Here is a 22492-nt window from a genome sequence, read left to right on the forward strand (position 1 = left end):
AACTTGGTGTGGGGTCTGGGCTGTGAGAAGCCACGTGAGCTTGGGCACACAGAAAGGACACACTGCAGACTTTCAGCTGGGCCCCCAGAGCTGCCAATGAATCCTTTTCTCACCGTTCCTGATTTTCCCAGCTTTTCCCCAATGGCTACAACTGTTATCCAAACCTCCTCACCATGCAGCAACTTCTCTCACTTTCTAGGTCTTGCCTGGGAAGGTTAAGGCCACAGGATGCAAACTGCCCTACCTCACCAACTGCCCGCTGGGTGCCCTTCAAGCTTCTTCCCAAAATCAAAGGGATAAGTGTCCTCTGACCTCATCTTTTCCCACCTAATCCTTTTCTCTCTTGACTTCTAGCATCTCAAAGCTCTTCACCTCTATTATAGCCTCTTTCTCCCTGATTTCAAATATTCACAAGTCTCAGCTTTCTTGAAGCAGTTCACGAAACCAGAAAGAAAACCCCTAGGATAGCTTGGCCTGTGCCCTCTGAAGCTTGTGCAGGCATAGAGGCTGGTGGTGGGCCCCTGCCTGGAAAAATCGGAGGCTGGTTAGCTGCTAGCAAAGAGCAGCAGCTGCATTTGAAACAGGCTACACCCCCAGAATTTGCTGGGGTGAAGGATACCTATGTGTCTCTTGTAGACCAGATGTGGGCCAGGCAGGAGAGAGGGCCAACTAGAAGCAATCTTAAAGGGACTTTGCCCAAGAAGGCCACTTGGACAGACAATGGACTCATCTCAGGTACTGGAGGATTCCAGAAAACAGGGGTTGAGGGAGCAACTGGAAACAGCAAGGCTGAGGTGTAACCACCCAGGTCAAGGGAACTGCAGGTAAGAGAGACCCACAAAAGCACCCCATGGAAGTGTCAGCCACAAACTCCCATCAAGCTCAGAGAATTCTTACTAATGCCAAATGGACCTTTCCTGCCCCTATCTTTATTCTCACAACCCCCCTCCACCAACAATGATGGGCCTGAAGCCTCAGTCTTCAGGGATGAGTAGTGAGGAAGTAAGATGGAGAAATGGAGAAGTCAACCACTCTCCACTCCCAAGGTGGGAGCCTGAAGCAAGCTCAAGAGGGGAAGGGGAGAAGCTCTAACATTGAATTAAAGTTCAGAGTTTTGACTATTAACGTGAACTGGACATTTAGGCTATTCCAACAAGTCTGTCCTGGTGGCTAGATGTAATCCAAGGGCAAGCAAAGATTTAAAGGAAGAATGGGGATGAAGACAATACAGCCATTTTCTGACTGCACTAGGCTTCCTGAGTGAGGCTGTGCATGTTAGCTGTAACAGTTACACTTGCAAAGCAGGGCATGGTGCCTGGCACAAAGTCAATGCTTGACACAGTAGCTGCTAAGAGTGTTATGAACCATTTTGCGATTTAAAGGGAAGCAACTAGGAGCTGAATGTGAGGATGTTTTTCTAACAGTCAAGTGGCTGGGATGGCCCGAGTAGAGGACTTGGGAGGTAGTGATTCCCTGCCGTGGAGATGCTGACAGGGGCTGACTGACTTGACAGGGGGGTGGGGAGGAGTTCCAGCCCCAGATGTGGGAGTGAGCACACGAGAATGTGACTCTAGTTTCTCTCCCCTGCCCTCAGCTCTCCCCTCTATAGGGATGACTTCAGCCCTGGCCTCTCAGGGGTTTCAATCCCATATTTCCTCTTGGAGTAATTCCCCAAGTGTCCACTGATATTTCTATATGGACAACTCACCATCACTTCCAATGTAGCCCATCTAAAACAGAGCTCTTTACTTTTTCTCCAGCCAGCTCTCCTTCCACACACCCCCTGAATTCCGTTTTTGTACATACACACTTCTCTCAGGCTGGTTTCCCACATCACTTCCATTTGTTTTTTAAACCCAGATGGGCACAAACGCTTATCAATTCTTCCCTCTCCCTCATTTGGCCCCACTTCACCATGTCTAAAACCATCACTCAGATATTTATCATCTCATTAGATAGCCTCCTGAACAATCTCCCTGCCCTGCATTTTTCCCTTGGAATCTTTAACATGCCAAAGTCAGTCTAATCTTCCTCAAACACAGTTCTGGTGGCAGCACAAAAGGCTTTGATAAACACCTGCTTCCTGAAGAATAAAATACAAACTTCTCAGCTAACATTCGGTTAAGTCCTGCACAATCTGGGTTTTCCAGCCTCGTATCTAAAACCACTCAACTATCCCAAAATTCAGAAACCCACTCTCAGCCTGGTCAGGTGCTGGACAATAAAGAGATGAAAGAACCTGACTGTAAGATGCTTTCAGTTCTAGTGGTAAGATAGAGGGGTAAATAATTAGAGAGAACACAGTGAGTGATAAGATAAAGAACACTGTTTGTCCTCATGTCCCCTCTCCAACAGAAATTATCTGTTCACTGGCCCTTCCTCCAGGTTTTTCTTTGGGCTCTTTCCCCTTTCTTTCTCATCTGGACACTTCCCATTGTTAAACCCCCAACTCCTAGTGCCCCCCCTTTGGGAGGTCCAAAGCCCAGGCAAAGATCTCTCCTTCCTGTGGAGGTGAATGGTCCCAATGAGAAACTCCTGCTCTTCCTTTACGTCTCAGCTTAGATGTTTCATCCTCCAAAGTCCTCTCTCACATGGCCCCCACCTCCACCCCAAATCTGGGGCAGATGGACCTCCTTTGTGTTCCCACAGCCCCTCGTAATTCTCCTAGTGTTAGCCATATCATGCTGCTTGCAGTTTACCTGTCTCCCCACTAGACTCTGAGCTCCCGGAAGGCAGAAAATGTCTGGATCTCGTTCATAGTTGAACACCCAGCTCCAAGATTGGACTGGCACATCTTAGCAGCTCAATAAACAAGTGGAAAGGAGGGAGGAAAGAGTAAGCCAGTCACCATGCACTCCCTCCTACGGATAGGTTCTTCAGCACCTGTGCTAACTGTTCACCACTGGTTCCCTGACCACTGTTCCCAGGGAGGCGGTCACTGGTCCCCCCACTGGGTTTGTACTCTCCTCTAAGGTTAACAACCTGCAACACACCTACCTGTCCCACTTGACCCTGAATTTTTTGTGGGCAAGGAATTCTCTGTATGCCCAGAAAACAACAGTAGGGCAAATGAAGCTTATAAGGATACTAATAAACTTAAATACGCTTCTTTTGAGTAGAAATCGTATCTTTACTTTCTTTCTGGTAGACTCTGAACGAATCCACTTAACTGAGCTCAGCCATGGCTTCTTGGTCCCTAAAGCAGAAACAGTGTGGCCGGGTTCACAGCACGGCTGGGCAGACCTGAGGGGCAGGGACTGGGTGACTTCGCAGGTTATCTCCTGTGTACCTGTTTCCTCATCTGTAACGCGGGACTGCTTTCCTGTAAACTCGTAGAACAGTGTCTCGCGCCACGTCAGTGCTCAGGGTCGGCCATTCTTGGTAGGGGTGTCTCTAAAGCTTTGTAAACTCTACTAGAAGGTCCTGGGCACCAGGAAGGACGACGACACTGGCGGGTGGACAGGTGTGCGATGGTGGGGGGGGGTGCACGGGAGTGAATGATTAGAGGAGCCTTCATCCTCCACCCCAACCGCAGGATTCTCAACCTCCCCTCTCCCCTTTCCTTTCCAGAGCTTTCCAAAGCTCGGAGCCCCTCGCGCCTCCAGAGACAGGATGGGTGGGTTGGGCTGAGCTCGGGGGGCTCGGGCCGCACCCATTCTGTCGGGCCTGCGGCGCGACCTCAGCCGGCCTCCCTGTCAGAGCCTCTGTTTCGGGCCCCCACCTGCAAAATCGCTCCTCTAAGGCTCTTCCAGCCTAAAGCCTGTCTTCTTCCACCTCTCGGGTGCGGACTCTCCCTCCCACTCCGACCGCGTCTCCCCCACAGGCCGCACGGAGCCCGACCGCACTACCACCCACGCCAGAACTGTGCACGGCGAGCGTCCCTCCGGCGGCCTCCGCGACAGCCCGGATGTGGCCGAGATACCGCGAGATCTGCGAGGTGGGGCGCCGGAAGCCAAGCCACTCTCGCGAGGCCAGGCGGAACAGAGCCGGGAGGTCCGGTGCATCGTGGAGGTCGTTGGAGTCAGTGTCCTGCTGCCAGCTCCTTCGCAGTCCGCGCCCCGCCCGTCTCAGCCATGCTCTCCGCCCTCGCCCGGCCTGCCAGCGCCGCTCTCCGCCGCAGCTTCAGCACCTCGGCCCAGGTAGGTCCTGCAAGGGGCTGCCTGCAGGTGGAGGCTCCCCGACCTAGGCCACGTGTGTTACTGGCTCGCGAGCAAGCTTGACCCCCGGGCCACCCGGTGCCGGTCCTCGGCTGTGGCGTCCTGGGCCGGCCCTGATACCGGGCAGGAGGTGCGGGGGAGAAAGCCCAGGAGTCGGGGGTGGGGAAGTAGTCCAGCTCCAGGACCGGGGCGCTTCTCCGAGCCTCCCAGTTCGCCTCCCGGCCCCCCAGAGGGTCTGCTCTTGACCTGTGCTCCTTCAAGGTGGAGAAGCCAGGGCTCTAGGGCTGAAAGTAACTTATTTTCCATAGTATTTTGAGAGACTAACCTCGTTCTTGCAGCGTCCGTACAAGCACTGTGAATTTTTAACTCCATAGTGCAGACAGGCAGAGATACCGAGGGCAGAGCGTTGGTCCAAGGTTACACAGTGTTTTGGCCAGAGGATTAAAATTCAGCTCTCCTGACCGCTGTGAGTGACTTTTTTGGATCATCAAGCCTTTCCTCTAAGAACCTGAAGACTCTGCTTCCTCTTAAGGACCTTTTGAAGGCTCCTTCCTGCGGTGGGCGGACTGGGCCTGCCTCCCGGGTGTTGTTAACTGCGTGGCTTGGCCTGGGACTACTTAAGCCTAAGCTATTTTTAGCCGTCTTCTTCTAGGGCAGCGATTCTCAAACTCTGGTGTGTCAGAATCACCTGAAAGCTGGTAAAGATCAGAGGCCGAGGCTCATTGAAGGAAGGTAGGACCTGGGCCTCCGTGTTTTTTACCAAGTTCCCCAAGTGATTCTAATACAACCAAAGTTAGAATCCAGGAGATGCCCACATTGCCTCTTAAAGTACCACACCCCAAAAGGGAGGTGATTATTAAATGGGGTTCCACATTTCTTACTTAGCTTTTGTTCTTCAGATCAGTTTCCTGTGCATTCAGTTCATTCGAAAAATAAATATACGAATGAGTACATTTGAGTATCCGTGTTGCCCAGAACTGTGCTGGGTGCTGCAGGTGATACCAGGATGAGTGAGAAGTGGCACTTAAGCCAACAGTGGGTAAACAAACATAGGACAGGTGGAGGTGATGAAGACTGATGCTGAGGAGTGGGGGAAGGGGGATTAACTGCAGGTGAGACAGTGGGATTTGCTGATAATGATTTCATGAGGTGTATGGAGAGAAAGAGGAACATGGAGAAAACCAAGGCTTTGGGTTTTGGAGTTAAGGTTTGCTGAGGTGGGAAATACTGCTAGAAGAGAGTGATTGTAGGGGGGTGGGTATCAGGAGCTCAGATTTGGATATGTTGAGTTTAAAATGCCTATTGGACATAAAGGTGGAGTTGTTGAAGTATATAAGTGTATGAGTCAGAAAGATGGGCTTGAGCCAGGTGGTACAGTGGCCTAGGGAGACTTCAACCTCAGTGTATTTATGTCTTTCCGTATGTACTAATGTATTAATATGTATGACACAAAAAACAGAAATTTTAAAACCATAACAGATTTAAAAAAGCAAACTTATAAGTGAAGGAAGTGTTACTATATATCCATTTTCAAAGCCCCGTTGCTAAACAGTGTGCTGTTGACAACCACTCCTCAACGTGGAAAAAGATATGGAGTTTGGAAACAGCTTGTTTACAAAGAGACCATGAGCTAACCTGCAATACCAAAGATTCTCATCTCACTGTAAAGATATCACCACTTACAAGCTATGTTTTTATAAATATTAACTAAGTTGATGAAACCTTATAATATACAAACAATAACATCACCTCATCACACTGAAAGCAATCCCCTCTTCCCTCTCTCTGTGTTGTGTTCATCTTCTGTGTCACATGGGACTGATTCACTTAAGGACCCTAGTTGAGAGCACCAGGTCAGTCTGTTTCTTGGTAGAGTTTAATTCTTCACCTGATTGATGAAAATAAAGACACAGCCTTGACATTGACATCCTGCACACCAAGGGAACTGTCTTATGCTCCCCACATTGGAGCCCTGGTCAGCCTTGGGAGCCAGGCTGAATAATCTGGGCCTGAGGAACTTGAGAAGATTTTTACTCAAGGAAATGATTAAAACTTTGAATTTTTGGAAGGGTGGTTTAGAGGTGGAGCTGAGGACCTAAGTTAGATAATGGAATCGGGATGGAAATCAGGAGCAGATTGGGAAGATGTTTGAGATGCCAAGTCCTTTCGTGTCCTAACTGGGTGTCTCCAATAAGGGAAGAAGCAGAAGATAGCTCTAAAGTTTTGAATTTGGGTGAACACAGATGCCACTTGGGAACAGGGATGGAAGAGGTGGTAAGGACAAATTTATTTACACAGTTGGGTTTGTGGGACCAGTGGTATGCCTAACAGAACTGGGAATGTGGAGTTGGAATTTGGGAGTCCCTAGGATTCGGGACAGGATGTGGGAGTGATAATTGAAGGTCTGGAGGTGGGTGAGATTGCCAGACCTCAGGTTCTGGGTTGGTCCAGCTAGTTTTCTGTGAAGTCAAGGGTCCACCTTTAAAGCACCAACTTAAAAACAAACAAATGAAACATGAATTCCAATCTTAGATGTAATATATGCTTTTTAGAGTTTCAGTTTCCTCGAGCAGATTACACTGTGTGGTTGTTTTCGTTTCGGCTTGAGTTTTGGTTTGATTTTTGTTTTTGATAACGGAAGCCGTTATTACTAGCATCCATTGCTGTGGAACACAGCGTGCAGTGATAATGTAAAGACCCAGGGTACACGGCTGCCCCAGAGGACCGCATGCCGTGCTTTGAGTTCTTGTGGCTGCTCTTCTCTTGGTTTGTCTTCTTCCCTGGCAGCTCCCTGCCCGCTTGCCAGGATAGGCTCCCCTTCTTATTTGTGAGTTTAGGTTAGAAACAGCCTCACTCGCAGTGGTTAAGAATCTGCCTGCCAATGCAGGGGACACGGGTTCGAGCCCTGGTTCAGGAAGGTCCCACATGCCGCAGAGCAACTAAGCCTGTGCACCACAGCTACTGAGCCTGCGTTCTAGAGCCCGTGAGCCACAACTGCTGAGCCCACGTGTCACAACTACTGAAGCCCGTGCGCCTAGAGCCCGTGCTCCGCAACAAGAGAAGCCACCGCAATGAGAAGCCTGCACACCGCAACTAGAGAAAGCCCATGCGCAGCAACAAAGACCCAATTCGGCCCAAAATAAATAAATTTATAAAAAATAAAATTGCACATTGAAGGAAAGGCTTCTGCTACCAGTCCAGGTGGCGATTGAGTGAAGTTTGCTCCCCTTTCGGAGGGTACAGGAGCATGCCCCTGACTGTCACAGCATCTAGAGACATGAGTTCTCCCCTATTTTCCTGAGGCAAACCTCTGAACTTCAGAAGGAAAGGGGGCCTTTGGAATGGTAGGAATATGATTGCATCTTCATTTGGTACTGCTGCAATAAAAGAGACCCAGTGCAGTACTCTGCAGTTTACCATGTGGATCCTTTTCATGCTGATTCCATCTTCACAGTCCTCTCTCTGTGCCTCTTTCTAGAACAATGCTAAAGTAGCCGTGCTGGGGGCTTCTGGAGGAATCGGGCAGCCGCTTTCACTTCTCCTGAAGAACAGCCCCTTGGTGAGCCGCCTGACCCTCTACGATATTGCTCATACACCCGGAGTGGCTGCCGATCTGAGCCACATAGAGACCAGACCGACAGTAAAAGGTATTGAGCACGCCGACCCTGGAGAACTTTCATCTCTCCTCCCCCGTCGGCCAGGATTCAGGTTTAGAGTGAGATTCTTAAGTGAAACTAGGTGTTCAGAGACTTGGGGTTTCCATGTTCATTTTAGAATTAAATTTTATAAATTATTGCACCTTTTTTGACTTGAGTCTACAAAAATTTAAATAGTGTCTTTGAGAATAACAACGGTGGTCTCACCTTCCCATTTTTAATTTTTTATAATTTAACAAGTAATATGAGGATGGGGAAGAGGCAGCCTCCTGCAGGGGCATGGGGGCAGTGAGAAATGCTGCCAGGTGCTCCCCACCCTGCGCCGTCCCTCCACCCCAGGGTTTCCTTTGCCAGCTTCTTCAAAGCATGGCCACCTTAGGAAAATCCAAGGGAAATCTAGGTATGTCATCCAAGAAGTCACTCATAATTACATATAATTATATATATCCTGCTTATTTTACCTTCACATTATAGCAGCATTTTTCCATGTCACCAAATTCTTGGTAAAATCATTTTTAAAGGTGCACTATAATTTATCACTTATTTATTATTATACCCACACTGTTGTCCATTGGGCTGTTTCCTGTTTTGCTCTACTGTAAACAGCTAGGCTGTGTAAACATCTTTATCTTTACATCTTGTTTCTTAGAATCCTTAAAAAAAAGAATCCTAAAAGTAGAATGAGTAGGTATGACTATTTTAAAGCTTTTAGTATAAAGTATCAGATTGCTGTGCAGAAAACTTGTACTGCTTTCTGTCTCTGCTGTCAGTGTGAGACTGTTTGATGGTGTTTGCATGTATCTTCATTTGGTGTAGACAGCACAGGAGATTGACTGTCAGATCATTTGTTCGTGTGCCTTCCGTGGTCCCTCTGAATTAGTTTGCTCATTTTCTTTTGGGCTGTATATTTGAGTTTCCAAAAGCTCCCACAATAAGGGAGAAGTCAAATCAAAGCAGATTTTGGCCGATTTCCCTGAGATCTTTGAAAGTGGACCTTTTTTTCCTTAGATGATAGGAGTAAATAGAATGGATGCTAATATCTAGTCCCTGTTTATCAGCACAGGGATTTTCTCTCCTGGCCTCCACTGCGCCTTCTGATCTGACTCCGAGACAGAGCTTTTGTTAGGATAACCATGACGTGGAATAAGCAGCTCTTGCTGGGAACCAAGAAGGACTTAGAAGTGCTGGCGAGTGGGTTGGATAAGGAAAAGCAGCCGACTTGACTGATTCTGTGGGAAAGTGGATGGTTACTCTGTTCCGAATCAGGGCTTGGCCAGTGAGGCTGGAGGAAAGTGGAGTGAAAGAGACTGTTCTGCCAGCCGGTGTCATCAGGCCCACAGTGGTAGTTCTCCAGAAGAGGAACCCCTTCACGGGCGGGCTTTCCAGCCTGTCCTGAGGCCTGTGGCCGGCCTTGGACTCAGGTGGGCCCGTCCTACCCGGGCTCTGTCCCCACAGACGTGCTGGCCTCTCCAAGTCGGAAGTGGTGAAATTGCTCATGTGGGTGTTTTTTTCCAGGCTACCTCGGACCTGAGCAGCTGCCAGACTGCCTGAAGGGCTGCGACGTGGTGGTGATTCCAGCGGGAGTCCCAAGGAAACCAGGTGTGTGTCGAACTCCTTGCCTAGCATCTCCCCACAAGTCAGCTGAGGATGTGGTTTTCCATGAAAAATGGATCTGGTCAGATCTCTCTGCTGCAGAAAAAATTCCAAAGGCTCCCCCATGCCTGTGGGGTACAGATGAAGCCCTCCACTTGTCACTGGGTCGCCTCGCCCAGGTCATTGTGTTCTGTGTGCACTTTTTTTTTGCATGCAACGCCCTTTCCTCCACCTGCCTCCACCTTGGAAGCTGTACTGATCCTTGGTGATCCTCCTCGGGTATAACCCCCCTCATTCCCCTCCCCACGCTCCACCCTCACAGACCTCTATCTTGGTACTTGTCACACTGGGCCGTTTTCCCTACAAGATGGATTTACTTGAAACAGGGACCCTGTCTCACTCATGTTTGAATTTCCCATAACAACAAACACACACAACGTGGTACATGTTTATAAATTCGTCCTGTGCTTTATGAACACCTTGAATTGGATCGTTCTCAGGCATGACCCGGGATGACCTGTTCAACACCAATGCCACAATTGTGGCCACCCTGACTGCTGCCTGTGCCCAGCACTGTCCTGAGGCCATGATCTGCATTATTGCAAATCCGGTGAGTGCCGGCTGATGCCGCATGAAAGTCCACAGTTAGCAAAAGTGTGCTTCTGTGCTTAGAGGGGGAATAATCAGGTTCATGTGCTGAAATGCATAAAGTGGATGAGCTAATAAAAAGCCCTTAAATTTATTTCCTAAGGATTCCTTCTGGCGTAGACCAAGTGAGTTTTAACCTGGTTTTCCCATCGACCGTGTGCCTTTGGGCAGATGGCTTCCCCTCTCGGTATCTTAGTTTATCCACCTGGAAAATAAACCCATTCCTGAGGCTGCTTCAGCCGTGATTGTGGTAGCCTGTTAACTCCTTTTCCTGTGTTCTACTTGGGGTTTGCAATTACTGCTTCCTGGCGCCCCCTCCCTCCTCACACTCACACGTGATCCCGTACGCAGCCCCCCAGGCCCTGCTTGCTGGTTTTTGCAGGAAGCTAGTTCTTTGGTTCAGAAACTCTGGGTGCTGTGTCCCTCCTGAGAAGTCAGCTGTGGCTCCCACGCCCGCCCTGGCAGGGCCTCAGGTTGCATTTGACAGCAGCCCTTCCGTTCCTCCCTGTTGGTTGATCTGGACTCTGGTCTCCCGAGTATAAGAAGGATCTGGGTGAAAGTGCAGTGACACTGATGTTGACTCAGGAACGTGCCGCTGATAAACACGCAGAGCTTGTGCCCGTGGCTTCTGAGAAGAGGATCCTGCCCTTTCCAACCAGCTCACCTTTCCTCGGGGGCAACTGGTCAGAAGTTCTTGGGGGGCTGATTAACCGGTGCCTAATATAAATCTCTCTATTTTTGTCTTGTTTTTATTCTTTCTATGTACCAGGTAATGTGTTAAGCACTGGCCATGTATTAAGTCACTTAATCTTCACAACAGCCTCATGAGGTAGTTGTCTCCCGTTTTAAGAAACTGAGTTCTAAGGAGTTGAGATAACTTGGCCGGGGTTACGACACAGAGTGACAGAGCTGGGACTGAACTTGTAGCTTGTAGCTTCTTGCTAGGCTGTCTTTTTTTCTTTTTAAAAGGCCATTTGGGCTAAGTCCCAGCTGGAGCAGAAGGTGCCTTGTGGAGCCTTCATCACATTTTTAAGTTGATAGTTGAAGGGTCACGTGCATGTTTGAACTTTGGGCTCGGAGGCCACCAAGGGGGAGAGTGCCTTCCTCAGTGAATGGTTCCTTCTTTCTCATGGCGGGGGAAAGAAGCAGTCTTTTAGGGGGCCTTCCATCGTGAAGGTCGCTTATCAGGGCAATTTAATGTGACAGCTTAGGGCTTGTTAATGGTCTGACGAGAAGATTTTTCCTTCTGTCGCATGGCTCTGCTCTCAGAACGCCGGCAAATTGTTCCCCTCTCTCTTGGATTTACTAGGTTAACTCCACCATCCCAATCACAGCAGAAGTTTTCAAGAAACACGGAGTATACAACCCCAATAAAATATTTGGGGTGACAACCCTGGACATTGTCCGAGCCAACACTTTTGTTGCAGAGCTGAAGGTAAGAGCTGCATCGGGCATCTTTCAAGTTACCTTTCTGAACCTCTCTGGCTGTTCTTGGCTCATTTATGGGCATGGAGGACACCGGGGCCCTTACAGGTCACATGTAACTGGAGGGTTTAAATGTCCTTATAGCTCGCCTCCTTGGTGGGAAGCAGCTTGCGTGTTCTCTTGGGGAACGCAGACAGCAGGCCTCTGCAGGCTGAAACCGGCCAAGCTCGCTCTTCTCCCTACTGTATCAACAGTTCGGCTTTCCCTGGGTTTCTCACTGGCTAGACTGGGTTGTGTTCTTCGTGTGTTCATCGGCTCGGCTCTGAAAACTGGTCCTAACAGGTTTTACCCGCTCATCATTAGGCAAATGATAAAATCAGCCAACATGAAGAACTTGGGAAAGTCCCTGAAATCATGTCAGAATTCTTGTCCCTGGTCTGTGTTCTGACTCCCTTCCTGGGTGCCTGCAGTGACTTACCTCGGTTCTGCTCCTGCTGGCTGCCTGCTTCTTCCTGAGCCGCCAGGCTTGTCCCGAGGGGGACTTGGCACCGGCGCCAGGTCTGGAGTCCTTGGTACCTTTCACAACTCACTGTCTAGTCTGTTGGGTTATGGACCCAGCAGAACCACTTCCTCTGGCCCAAATAAGTGTCCCTCCTGAGCTTCAGGCCATTTTTCGTGAACTTATGGAGGAGGGAGTCCTCCCAAGTCGGGAATAATTGTCGTGCACACAGCTTAGTGAGAAGGGCGCACACAGGACCGTTGACCTTCCTCTTCCTCCCCTGCGCCCAGCACTTCTCTTCTGGGCTGTGGACGGTACGGTGCCCCGCTGTGATTCACGCTCTGGCATGTTCCTCAGGCTCTGCTCTCCGAGTGGGGTCGGATCCCTGAGATGTGGCCCCGGGGCCTGGGAGCTCTGTGAGTGAAGCGGAAAGAGACACTGTAATTCCAGAGACAACTGAATCACCATTTCAGCGCACGTGTGTTTAGACCGTGGTTGTCTTTGAGTCAGGAAAAGCTTTGCGGAGCGGGTCTCGGTGAAGCCGAGTCTGAACGCACCCAGGCCGGGAGGGGGCGGTTTCAGCTTCCCGAGGCACACACCCCCGGTTCCTGGAAGCAGCAGTGCTCGTTCTCGTAGGGCTCCCGTGGTGCTGCCAGCTCCAGGGGGAAGCACACATTTCCCCTGGGCCCCTAATCCTGCTGCAACAGTAGATACCTGTGGCTATTTGAATTAATCATAATTAAGTTAGAAACTGTGGTCCTCTGTTGCACCAGCCACACTTGAGATGCTCCAAAGCCCCACGTGGCTGCTGTGTTCCCACAGAGAGTTCTGTTAGACCATGGAGGCTTGGCCTCAAAGCTTTCCCATGTGCGGTGGGGAAGCATGTCTCCACCCTGGCCGGAGAATCTAATGCTGGATGCGTCAGTTAAGGAATGCGCCCTTTATCTCAGGCTGCCTGGCATTCTTAAAAGTTCCTGAATTGCACGGAGAATGAAAAGCTGCCCTTAACCTCGCAGCCTGTGGCTCCCCCATCGGCCGTCTCTACCCCCGCCTTCCACTGGGCTTGCCCTTGCACTTCCTGCTCTGCTGTGGTACATGCTCTGTGAACCCCCAGGTCTTTGTTCTTTCTGCTCCTTTTGCCTAGAATACGCTTCCCCTTGGTGGAGTCCTGCTCCTTCCCAGATGAAGTTAGGTCTGCCCCAGGAGGCCTTCTCTCAGGTGCCTTCCAGAGCCACCCTGTGGCTGGCTTCACCCATTGCATTGGAGCGTCTGTTTGTATCTGTCTCATTTTGGACAATGAGCTTCTCAAAAGCAGGGGCCCTTTCTGTTCGTGCCTGTGTCCCTGGTGACCGGCGTGGTGCCCTGGCCTGTAGACACTGCCGCGCATGTCCATTAACTGTGCTGCTGGGTCTGCCCACCCTTGTGGCTGGGCTCCCTGACCTAGGCAAGGCTGGTTCCTAACTTACGGTGTCTCTCTTCAACAGCTGCAGCATTTGGGGAAGGTGGCAGCATTTTGGGACTGCTCACCCCCTCCCGTTACTCCCACCAGCTTCTTTTTTTGACTGTGTTAAGAAATACCTGGTTCGCAGATTCTTGGGGGCATCGTGCCTCCGGTTTAACAAATGAATCAGCCGTCCCAGCAAGCCCCACTTAATGAACCTTGGCGTTGTGACCCCTTTCAACTTGGTTTCCTTCTTTCTGTTCCAATCACTGTTTGAGTTGACAGACTTCTCACCCCTGGGTGTTCTGGAATCTTGCTCTGATACGAGGTATTTGTTCTCTGTAACAAAGTATAGGCACATAAGTCTGAGCTAATGCATGGGGATGACATCAGGTGTGGGAAAGAGGATTGTCATCCTCTGATTCCAAGAAGCTATCGGACTGATGGGGACCAATTGGGACCCTTCAAGAAGGCAGTTTTCAGCACATTGTGAAGGGAAAGCCTCGGAGTGACCTCACCAGACACCGAGTTACTCACTGCATGTGTTGAAACTGCAGGGGGCGCCTAGTGGGACATGTGAGCACGGCTGGAGTCAGGCGGCCTCTACCTGGTTTCCAAGTTCTGTGGATTTTTCTGGTATTGGTGCTTTAGGTGCATATGACATGTTTTACCCTCAAAGTGCTTGTTAAATTTAATCAAGCTTTGCACTTCTGGTGATCAGGGTTTGGACCCGGCTCGCGTCAACGTTCCTGTCATTGGCGGCCATGCTGGGAAGACCATCATCCCCCTGATCTCTCAGGTGTGTGTGTCACCCTGCCCAGAAGCCTCAAGACCACGAGCACAGTTCAGAGGTTCACTTTGGGGCCCTCGGATCAGGCTGATGCGGATCTCACCGTCTGTTGTTACTTTGAAGAGATTCCTGCTGTGGGGCTGTGGTCAGCGTCCACAGCTGTGGGAGTGAGTGTGGTCAGAAGGTGTTCAAAACGGCCAGCTCCTACACAGTGAAAACTGCTGGTGGAGACATCACTGCCTTCCTGATTAGGTCAGAGCAGGCAAAACTGCTTTGTTTAAAAATGAGGAGAGACAAGGTAAACACCACTGAGAATAAGATAAATCACCTCATAACCTCAGGAGAAAATACTGAGGAAGTACCTTTTAAATCTAAGTTGATGGACATCCTACAAAGCGAGCATTCAGTACCCTTGACAGATGTCCTGAAAGCCAGGGGAGGACTGAGGAAGCAGTCAAAGGCGAGATCCCTGGGTGCTGTTGGGTCCTGGGTAGGACCCTGAACAGAAGGGACGGTAGTGGAACAGTCGGTGACCGTTGAGTAAGGTCTGTGGTTTAGTTAATTTCCTGTTCTTTATAATTGCACTGTGGTTATGTAAAGTGTTATCAGGGTAAGCCGGGTGAGGAAAATCTTTCTGCTATTTTTACAACGTTTCTCTAAGTCTAAAATTAGTCCAAAATAGAGAAAGTTTTTTTAAAATGAGTAGAGAACTCACTACACCTCCCAACAAAGTCGGCTTTTTCTTTTTAAAAAAAAAAGGTCTTGATTTCCCAAGTGGCAGCGATGCCGGGGCCCGCCGGTCGTGGGGCTGGGAGGTGACCGGAGCCTGGCCCTGCTCACATGATCCCTGTGACTTCCACTTGCAGTGCACCCCCAAGGTGGACATCCCCCAGGACCAGCTGACCACCCTCATCGGGCGGATCCAGGAGGCCGGCACGGAGGTGGTCAAGGCTAAGGCCGGAGCAGGTAGGCGCTCAGGCAGCCCCAGGCTTTTAGAGGCAGAGCCGAAGACTCATGAGGGCCCAGCAAGGAGCGGGTCCTTTTCTAAGTTTCACGTCCATCTGCTTGATAAGCAGGCCCCCAGTCAGAGGGCAGCGCAACTTGCTGGGGGGCGTGGAGTAGGGTTTGAGGTCAGCAGAGCTGATTCCATGCCATCTGCGGGTCTGTCGCTTCAAGGGATGCTGACCTAAATTCCTGATGAGACTGGAAAGCTGGAGGTTATGCAGATGGGGTTTTAGCTGGCGGGGATGCTCACCTGGATCTTACGTCGCAGCGCTAGCTTGGCTGACCTGCCTTTGTCCTCCTAGGCTCTGCCACCCTATCCATGGCGTATGCTGGAGCCCGGTTTGTCTTCTCCGTCGTGGATGCGATGAACGGAAAGGAAGGAGTTGTCGAATGTTCCTTCGTTAAGTCGCAAGAAACGGACTGTCCGTACTTCTCCACACCATTGCTGCTGGGGGTATGTATCTTGGAGGCCAGGTCTTGGCCGGAAGGAGGAGCATTTTCTGTAGCTGAGACTCAGCAGCCGTACTCCGTGCGTTTGCTCCATGGTTCAGATTTCCTTGTGCAGTAACTGCATCTCACCGCCTGGCCTGTGCTTGGATTTTTGAGGGTAGAAGCATCACAGAATCAGGAGCGGGCAGAAACCTCAGTCTGGGGGGCTGACAGGAATCTCACGGCTCCAGCAGCCGGTCAGCAGCGGCTGCCTGGGTGTGTTTCCCAATTAGACCCTCGTTGTGTCCCGAGGCGGCCCACGTACAGCCCTCACAGAAGAGGCTTCCCCGCACCAGGCTGTGCTTGTTCGTCCTCATTCTGACCTCGGGGCCTGCCGAGGCGTGCGCACTTGTTAGACCTTCCAATTCAGGCGTTCCCTGGGTCCTCCTCGTCTCACTGGTTTTCCTTCTTGAAATGCACTGGGACAGGGCCCTTCTAGTCACCTTGCTGGCTTCAGTCAGGCTGGTTTGGGGCAGCTCTCTGGTCTGCTTGACTCCTACCGAGTCTTCAGTGAGCAGGTTTCCACGTCTTAGCTGTGGGCACCCGCTGGAATCAGGCAAATGTGTGCTCGCCTTCCTCTCATGCCCAGAAAGAAGCCCTTCCCACAGACACCCTGGTGTCCAATATCCCTGAGACCAACACTGGTCTCCAGAACTACCTGTGGTTAGCTCCAGAGCCAGCTGAGCGCAGGTGTGTGCAGCATGGTGGGGCCTGTAGGAGAGGCCCTCAGGGCTGATGGTCCTGGTCAGGGAGGCTCCGAGGAGGCAGCCTGGACGCCAGCCTGCTATTTTCCTAACGTCTGACGTGTATCTCCTTAATTACGTTGGATTCAGGTGTCTATTAAAGTGTTTCTTCAGTCCTTTACCAACTTGGGAAAAAAACTAGATCCCAAAAGTACACTCTGTGTCAGGGAGAATAACTCGGGCGCTTCTAATTATTGAGTTCTTTGTGTGCCAAGCAACCCACATGTGTCCTCACAGCCTCCTGTGGGGTCAATAAGGAAACACACTTGGCTTGTGTGTGACAGGTGCACACACAGCGAGTGCCAGAGCCCAGCTCCCAGCCCAGGGCTGAATGACAGAAGCTGAGCTCCTGGCACGGCTCACACCCGTCCGGCCCCGCCCTGCCCCGTCCGGCCCCGTCCCCGGGGTGTGCGACTCCCTCAGCAGGCTGCCCAGAAGCCACTGGTTAGACGGGCGAGGCAGGGCTGATGAAGTTACAAGCGGGATTTTCTGTAACAAACCCATTCGTGGAAACTTTCTTGTAAAATCTTACCACCTCCCCTCTCTCCTTCAGAAAAAGGGCATCGAGAAGAATCTAGGCATTGGCAAAATCTCCCCTTTCGAAGAGAAGATGATCGCCGAGGCCATTCCTGAGCTGAAAGCCTCCATCAAGAAAGGAGAGGAGTTTGTAAAGAACATGAAGTGAGAAGGCGGGTAACGAGCAGGCCGTCTCCGTAACTTATTAAGGCGTCGTGTCGCTGTAAAGCCACTTCAGACACCGTGGTCTTCTCAGTTTGCTTTGATGATGGGTATTGTATTAGCGAACTACCCCTTCCAAATCTCGGGTCAGTCTGTCGGTGCATCAATAAAAGCAGGCTTTGATTTTCTTTTTCAAGGTCTCCAATTAAATACTGTGCTTTCAGAACCCCATTGGAGCTGACTGCAGAGTGTGTGTCTGGCGTCTCTTCCATCACGAATCAGAACTAGGTGTTATTTAAAGAGTAGACTGAAACATCATGGTCTCATCAGTAGCTTCAAGTCTGTAATCTTCATCAGTAAGTGCTCCCCCAACCCTGCTCTTTGCACCATCGTGTCCCTCAGGTGTGTGAGCTGAAGGAAGGGCCAGCTTGGGTCTGATTCCTCGGTGTCCTCTCGCCTGTGCGGGTGGCAGCTCAGTGGCCGACGCTGGGCCGCTGTCTTCTGTCGCAGGTTCTTTCTGCATGGTTTTTCTGGGCAAGCAGACAGCACCACTGGCTGGACTTCGTCCTCTTCTGATCGAGCCCTGATATTCAGGGGCAATGACTAGCCAAAGCCAGTGAGGAGGGCTGGGCAGGGGCAGGAACAACCAGACCAAAACACCAGCTGCAGCCACAGGGCTGATGACACGGGGGAGGTGGCTTCGTGTCTTTATCAGTGGCCAGAAGGGACTTTGTTGCATTAGCTGGGCTTAGGATACATGTGGGGAATTAAAGGGAGACCTGATTCCCTTCGGGTACAGTTTGCTCCCCAGAAGCCGTGGCCTCTGAAGTGGAAACTGAGAGCTCAATACCTGAGAACTTTCTGAGAACAGAAAGGTGAAAGGGCAGGTGGTGATCGAGCTACTCCCAGTAGACAGAGACCCATTTATCTGCAGGGTTTTTTTTAAAACTAAAACTGAAGTGTATTTTATCAAGTATGACATCATCGTGTTCTTAGATAAGTGATAATGTTCATTGTTTAAAACCTAAAATGTAGCCAAATAATACAGGAAATTATCTCCTATAATAGTATTTGTGCACCTAATTTTGCATATTTCAAAAGTTGAGATAAAGCTTCTTGTGCCATTTTGCAACCTGTCCTTCTGGTTATTACTGTGTAACACACACAATTTAGTTGCTCTTAAGCCAGTATTTTATTACGTCTCACGATTCTGTGGTTGGCAGGGTTCCGCTGGAAGGTTCTGCTCCTCCAGGTATGGGAGGCTGGCCAGTCAGGTGCGTTCAAGATGATGGCTCCGGCGCATGGCTGCTGTTGAGGGGATGGTGGGACAGCTGGGCTCCACGAGGCCCCTACAGCAGGGTGCGCAGATTTCTTACTTGATGGCCTGGGGTTCCCAAAAGTGCAAAAGCAGAAGCTCCCAGGCGTTAAAGCTTAGGCTCAGAACTGGCACAGCATCACGGTTGCCAGATCCTCGTGGCTAAAGCGAGTCACCAGGCAAGCCCAGGTCCATGGTGGGAGGAGCGTCAAACGTCCTTTGGGAGCCAACTCTGGAGATTCTCTACCACACGTGCACAACTCGTTTACTTTAAGTGTAACCGTGTCTTCCCATATCGCTTGTTTAACAGCTGGATGATCCTTAGGGTGAATGTACTATAAAATGTATTCCACTGTTGGATCATTAGGTGGTTTAGGTTTTCACTACTATGAAGACCATGACTCGGTGCTGTTGGACTAATGCCTCCTGGAGGTTCTGTACGTGAGGCACCGTGCCAGCTCTGGGGTGCATTTGCTGCTTCCTGGCGTCCTTGTCACAACCCTGACAGGCAGGACTAGTGCGATGACTCCGCAAGTGGTCTTGGTTTAGGGTAGTCAGGTCAGTGCCAGTCTCCATACACCAGCGGTTACCACACATAAGGCCCGTCCAAGGGGTTTGCTTAAAATGCAGCCCCCTCCTACACTGTTAGTGGGAATGTAAACTGGTGCAGCCACTGTGGAAAACAGTATGGAGGTTCCTCAGAAAACTAAAAATAGAATTACCATAGGATCCAGCAACCCCTCTCCTGGTTTATATCCAGACAAAACTATAGTTTCAAAAGATACATGCACCCCTGTGTTCATAGCAGCACTGTTCACAATAGCCAAGACATGGAAACAACCTAAATGTCCATCCACAGAGGAATGGATAAAGAAGATGTGGTACATATATACAATGGAATACTACTCAGCCATAAAAAAGAACAAAATAATGCCATCTGCAGCAGCATGGATGGACCTAGAGATTATCATACTAAGTGAAGTAAGAGAAGGATAAATACCGTATGATATCACTTATATGTGGAATCTAAAATATGACACAAATGAACCTACCCATGAAACAGAATCACAGAACAGACTGGTGGTTGCCAAGGGGGAGGGGTTGGGGGAGGGATGGAGTGGGAGGTTGAAGTTAGCAGATGGAAGCTTTTATGTATAGAATGGATTAACAACAAGGTCCTACTGTATAGCAAGAGAACTATATTCAATGTCTTATGATAAACCATAATGGAAAATAATATTTTTTAAAAAGTATACATATGGGGCTTCCCTGGTGGTGCAGTGGTTGAGAGTCTGCCTGCCGATGCAGGGGACACGAGTTCGTGCCCCGGTCCAGGAAGATCCCACATGCCGCGGAGCAGCTGGGCCCGTAAGCCATGGCCGCTGAGCCTGCGCGTCCGGAGCCTGTGCTCCGCAACGGGAGAGGCCACAGCAGTGAGAGGCCCGTGTACCACAAAAAAAAAAAGTATACATATGTATAACTGAATCACTTTGCTGTACAGCAGTAACTAACACATTGTAAATCAATTGTACTCCAATTTAAAAAAGAAATTTTTTAAATGCAGGTTCCTGTGCCCACCCCTCAGAAGTTCTGATCTAGCAGTCTTGAGAGGAAGGACCAAGAACCTATAATATTCCAGATCCCTCAGATTATGCTGAGGGGGATGGGGTAGTCAGTGACCGACCGCACTTTGGACACTGGCTGCCCCAGAGCTCTTTTCACTATTGAAGCCTCCTGCCTTTCAGGGCTTACAGATAAGTCAGGGATGAGAGAATCAAAAATGCAGATCAAGTACCACAGGACTCAGAAGAGGACTAGGTTACTTCTGGACATCTTGGCAGAGGCCAGGATCAGAGAAGACTGCCCCATCAAGATAGCCAGGAGGGAAGAGGAGGAGAGGGCATTTGAGCTGGCCCTGGAGCAGGGGTAGGATTCCAGCAGGCCGGGAGGGCAGGGTGGTCACGGCAAGCAGGCAGCTGCAGCAGGATCAGGCTAGGCTTAGGAGAAGGGGCTCGAGAGGGTTTGAGGAATGGCCAGTGTTCACACGATGAAGGGAGTGAGGCCATTTGGGCTGGGAGGGTGGGGCTCTTGCATGCAGGCTGCAGAGCTCAGACCTTGTCCTGTGGGTGGTGGGAACAGGGAGGGTAAAGGCACTGAGCAGGCTGGTGACACGATCCTAGGAGGGGGCTTGTTAACATACAGATTGTGGCCCAGGAGGCTGGGGAGGGATCCAGGTGATGTCCCTGCTGCTGGCCACACTTAAGTAGGAAAGATGTGGCAGCAGGGACTGCTCAGGATCCTTTGACAGCAGAAGGGACAAGGGCCTGAAGCGGGGTGGCAGTGAGTGGGAAGGGAAGGATGACGGGGACATGGAGAAAACACCAGCATCTCCCAGCCCCATCTCTACCACCCAGAAGTCCATCAGCCCACTGGCAGCGTGGGTTAAACTAACCACACCCCCACTTTCAAGCTCCAATTATACACCTCCCAGTCTGTGAACTGGCTGTCATCCCTACCTTCCGGTGGCCTCCTGACACATGACTCCTGTCTGCCTCAGCAAGGAACAAAAACCCGGGGACTGAGTGGATGGTGTTAATGACCTTGATGAGCTGGCTGAGCCTTTGCCGGGGGAAGCCAAGAACCAGGGCCAACTTTTCCTGGCGGCCCCTGGAAACCCTTATCGACTAAATCATCCCCCAAGTGTGCAAGCTGTGTCCCCCTGTCCAGGCCGTGAGCACTTTTCCCTCACATTTGCTGAGCACTCACTACTTCCCAGGCCTCCTAGTAGAGGCAGAATAATGGCCCCCAGAAATGTCCATTTCCTTATCCCTGAAACATATCCCTGTGAATATGTTACCTTCCAAGGGACTTTGTAGATACGATGAAGTTAAAGATTTTAAGATGGGGAGATTCTCCTGGATTATCTGGGTGGGTCTAATGTAATCACAATGGTCCTCCTAAGAGGGAGGCAGGAAGAGCGGAATCAAAGTCAGAATCAAAGCAGTGGATGTGATGACAGAGGTGGTCAGAGTGAGAGAGATCTGAAGATGCTACGTTTCAAGCCTTGAAGAGGGAGGGAGGGAGGGCCCACAAGCCAAGGAGTGTAGGCAGCCTCCAGAAAGGCAGGCAAGGAAATACTCTCCCCTAGAGCCTCCAGAAGGAAAGCAGCCCTGCTGACACCTTGATTGTAGAAAGTCTGACCTCCAGAACTGTTAGATAATAAATGTGTGTTGTTTTAAGCCACTAAGCTTGTAGTCATTTGTTACAGCAGCCATGGGAAACTGGTAACCCTCCTAGGCATTTTGCACACATATTCCCTTTTATCCTCATCACAGTCCTCTAAGGTGGCTACGTTAGCAAGAGAAGTGATGCCCAGAGAGGTTGAGTAACTTTCCAAGGTCACACAGCAGGTAAAGGGAGCTGGGATTTGAACCTAGGCATTCTGGCTGCAGAGCTTCCCCTGCCCCAGTCAGCAAGGTGCCTGCAGCCTTGGGGAGGGCAGGGCTGTCTGAATGTGGGGCGGTTCTGTGCCATGAAACCAGACCCTTGGATTTCTTGGGTTCTTGGCTCACCATGCTCTGATGTTTTATGTGCTTTGGGAGTTGGGGGGTTGCCCCGTGTGCCCCCCACTGCGAGACAGGATCTTGGGGGCACTCCACAGAGGATGGGGGGAACATTGACCCCAGATCGGGAGCCTGAATGGAGGGGACCAGCCATTTACAAAGGAGCTGGTGTGCCCTCAGGAAGTCACAGACCCTGCCACTGCCCAGCTGCTCTCAAGGCCTGACGGAGAAGCCCCGCCCTGCTCCCACCCTGTGTGTCTGTCTGTGGGTGGGGGGAGGGGCTGTCAGGTCATGCAGAGCCTTCTCCCAACTTTAGAGCCATTTCACATTCTCCCAGCTGGCAACCCAGCCCAGTGAGACAGCTCTGGTAGGAAGTCTTGGCAAGTCCCTCCTTCCTTCTCTCTGTCCCCTCCCCTCCTTCCTAAGAGCTGGCCTGGTCCCTCTTAGGAGAGGCCACAGCCAGGCTGCCTCACCCCCTGACCTGAGCCCT

The 22492-nt window shown here is 50.6% G+C and overlaps 1 protein-coding gene across 2 annotated transcripts; it reads left to right on the forward strand.

The window, feature by feature from the left end:
* Nucleotides 1–3989: 3989 nt before the first annotated feature.
* MDH2 (malate dehydrogenase 2) lies at nt 3990–17314 on the forward strand. Of its 2 annotated transcripts, XM_079719194.1 has the most exons (9): nt 3990–4139; nt 7636–7804; nt 9329–9412; nt 9907–10016; nt 11364–11489; nt 14141–14218; nt 15076–15175; nt 15517–15668; nt 17000–17314. In XM_079719194.1, the coding sequence occupies exons 1-9, from the start codon at nt 4074–4076 to the stop codon at nt 17129–17131; spliced, it is 1017 nt and encodes a 338-aa protein (XP_079575320.1). In that variant the 5' UTR covers nt 3990–4073; the 3' UTR covers nt 17132–17314. The 2 variants fall into 2 exon arrangements, with proteins under 2 accessions (XP_079575320.1, XP_079575321.1); XM_079719195.1 differs by lacking the exon at nt 14141–14218.
* The last annotated feature ends 5178 nt before the right edge of the window (nt 17315–22492 follow it).

Source organism: Hyperoodon ampullatus (assembly GCF_949752795.1).
Source record: "Hyperoodon ampullatus genome assembly, chromosome: 14".
In the NCBI taxonomy this organism is placed as follows: Eukaryota; Metazoa; Chordata; class Mammalia; order Artiodactyla; family Ziphiidae; genus Hyperoodon; species Hyperoodon ampullatus.

Coding starts and splice junctions, on each gene's coding strand:
- MDH2 (XM_079719194.1), top strand. CDS start 4,074: ATGCTCTCCGCCCTCGCCCGGCCTGCCAGCGCCGCTCTCCGCCGCAGC. Junction 15,176..15,516: donor CAAGGCTAAGGCCGGAGCAG/GTAGGCGCTCAG, acceptor TTGTCCTCCTAG/GCTCTGCCACCCTATCCATG. Junction 15,669..16,999: donor CCACACCATTGCTGCTGGGG/GTATGTATCTTG, acceptor TCTCTCCTTCAG/AAAAAGGGCATCGAGAAGAA.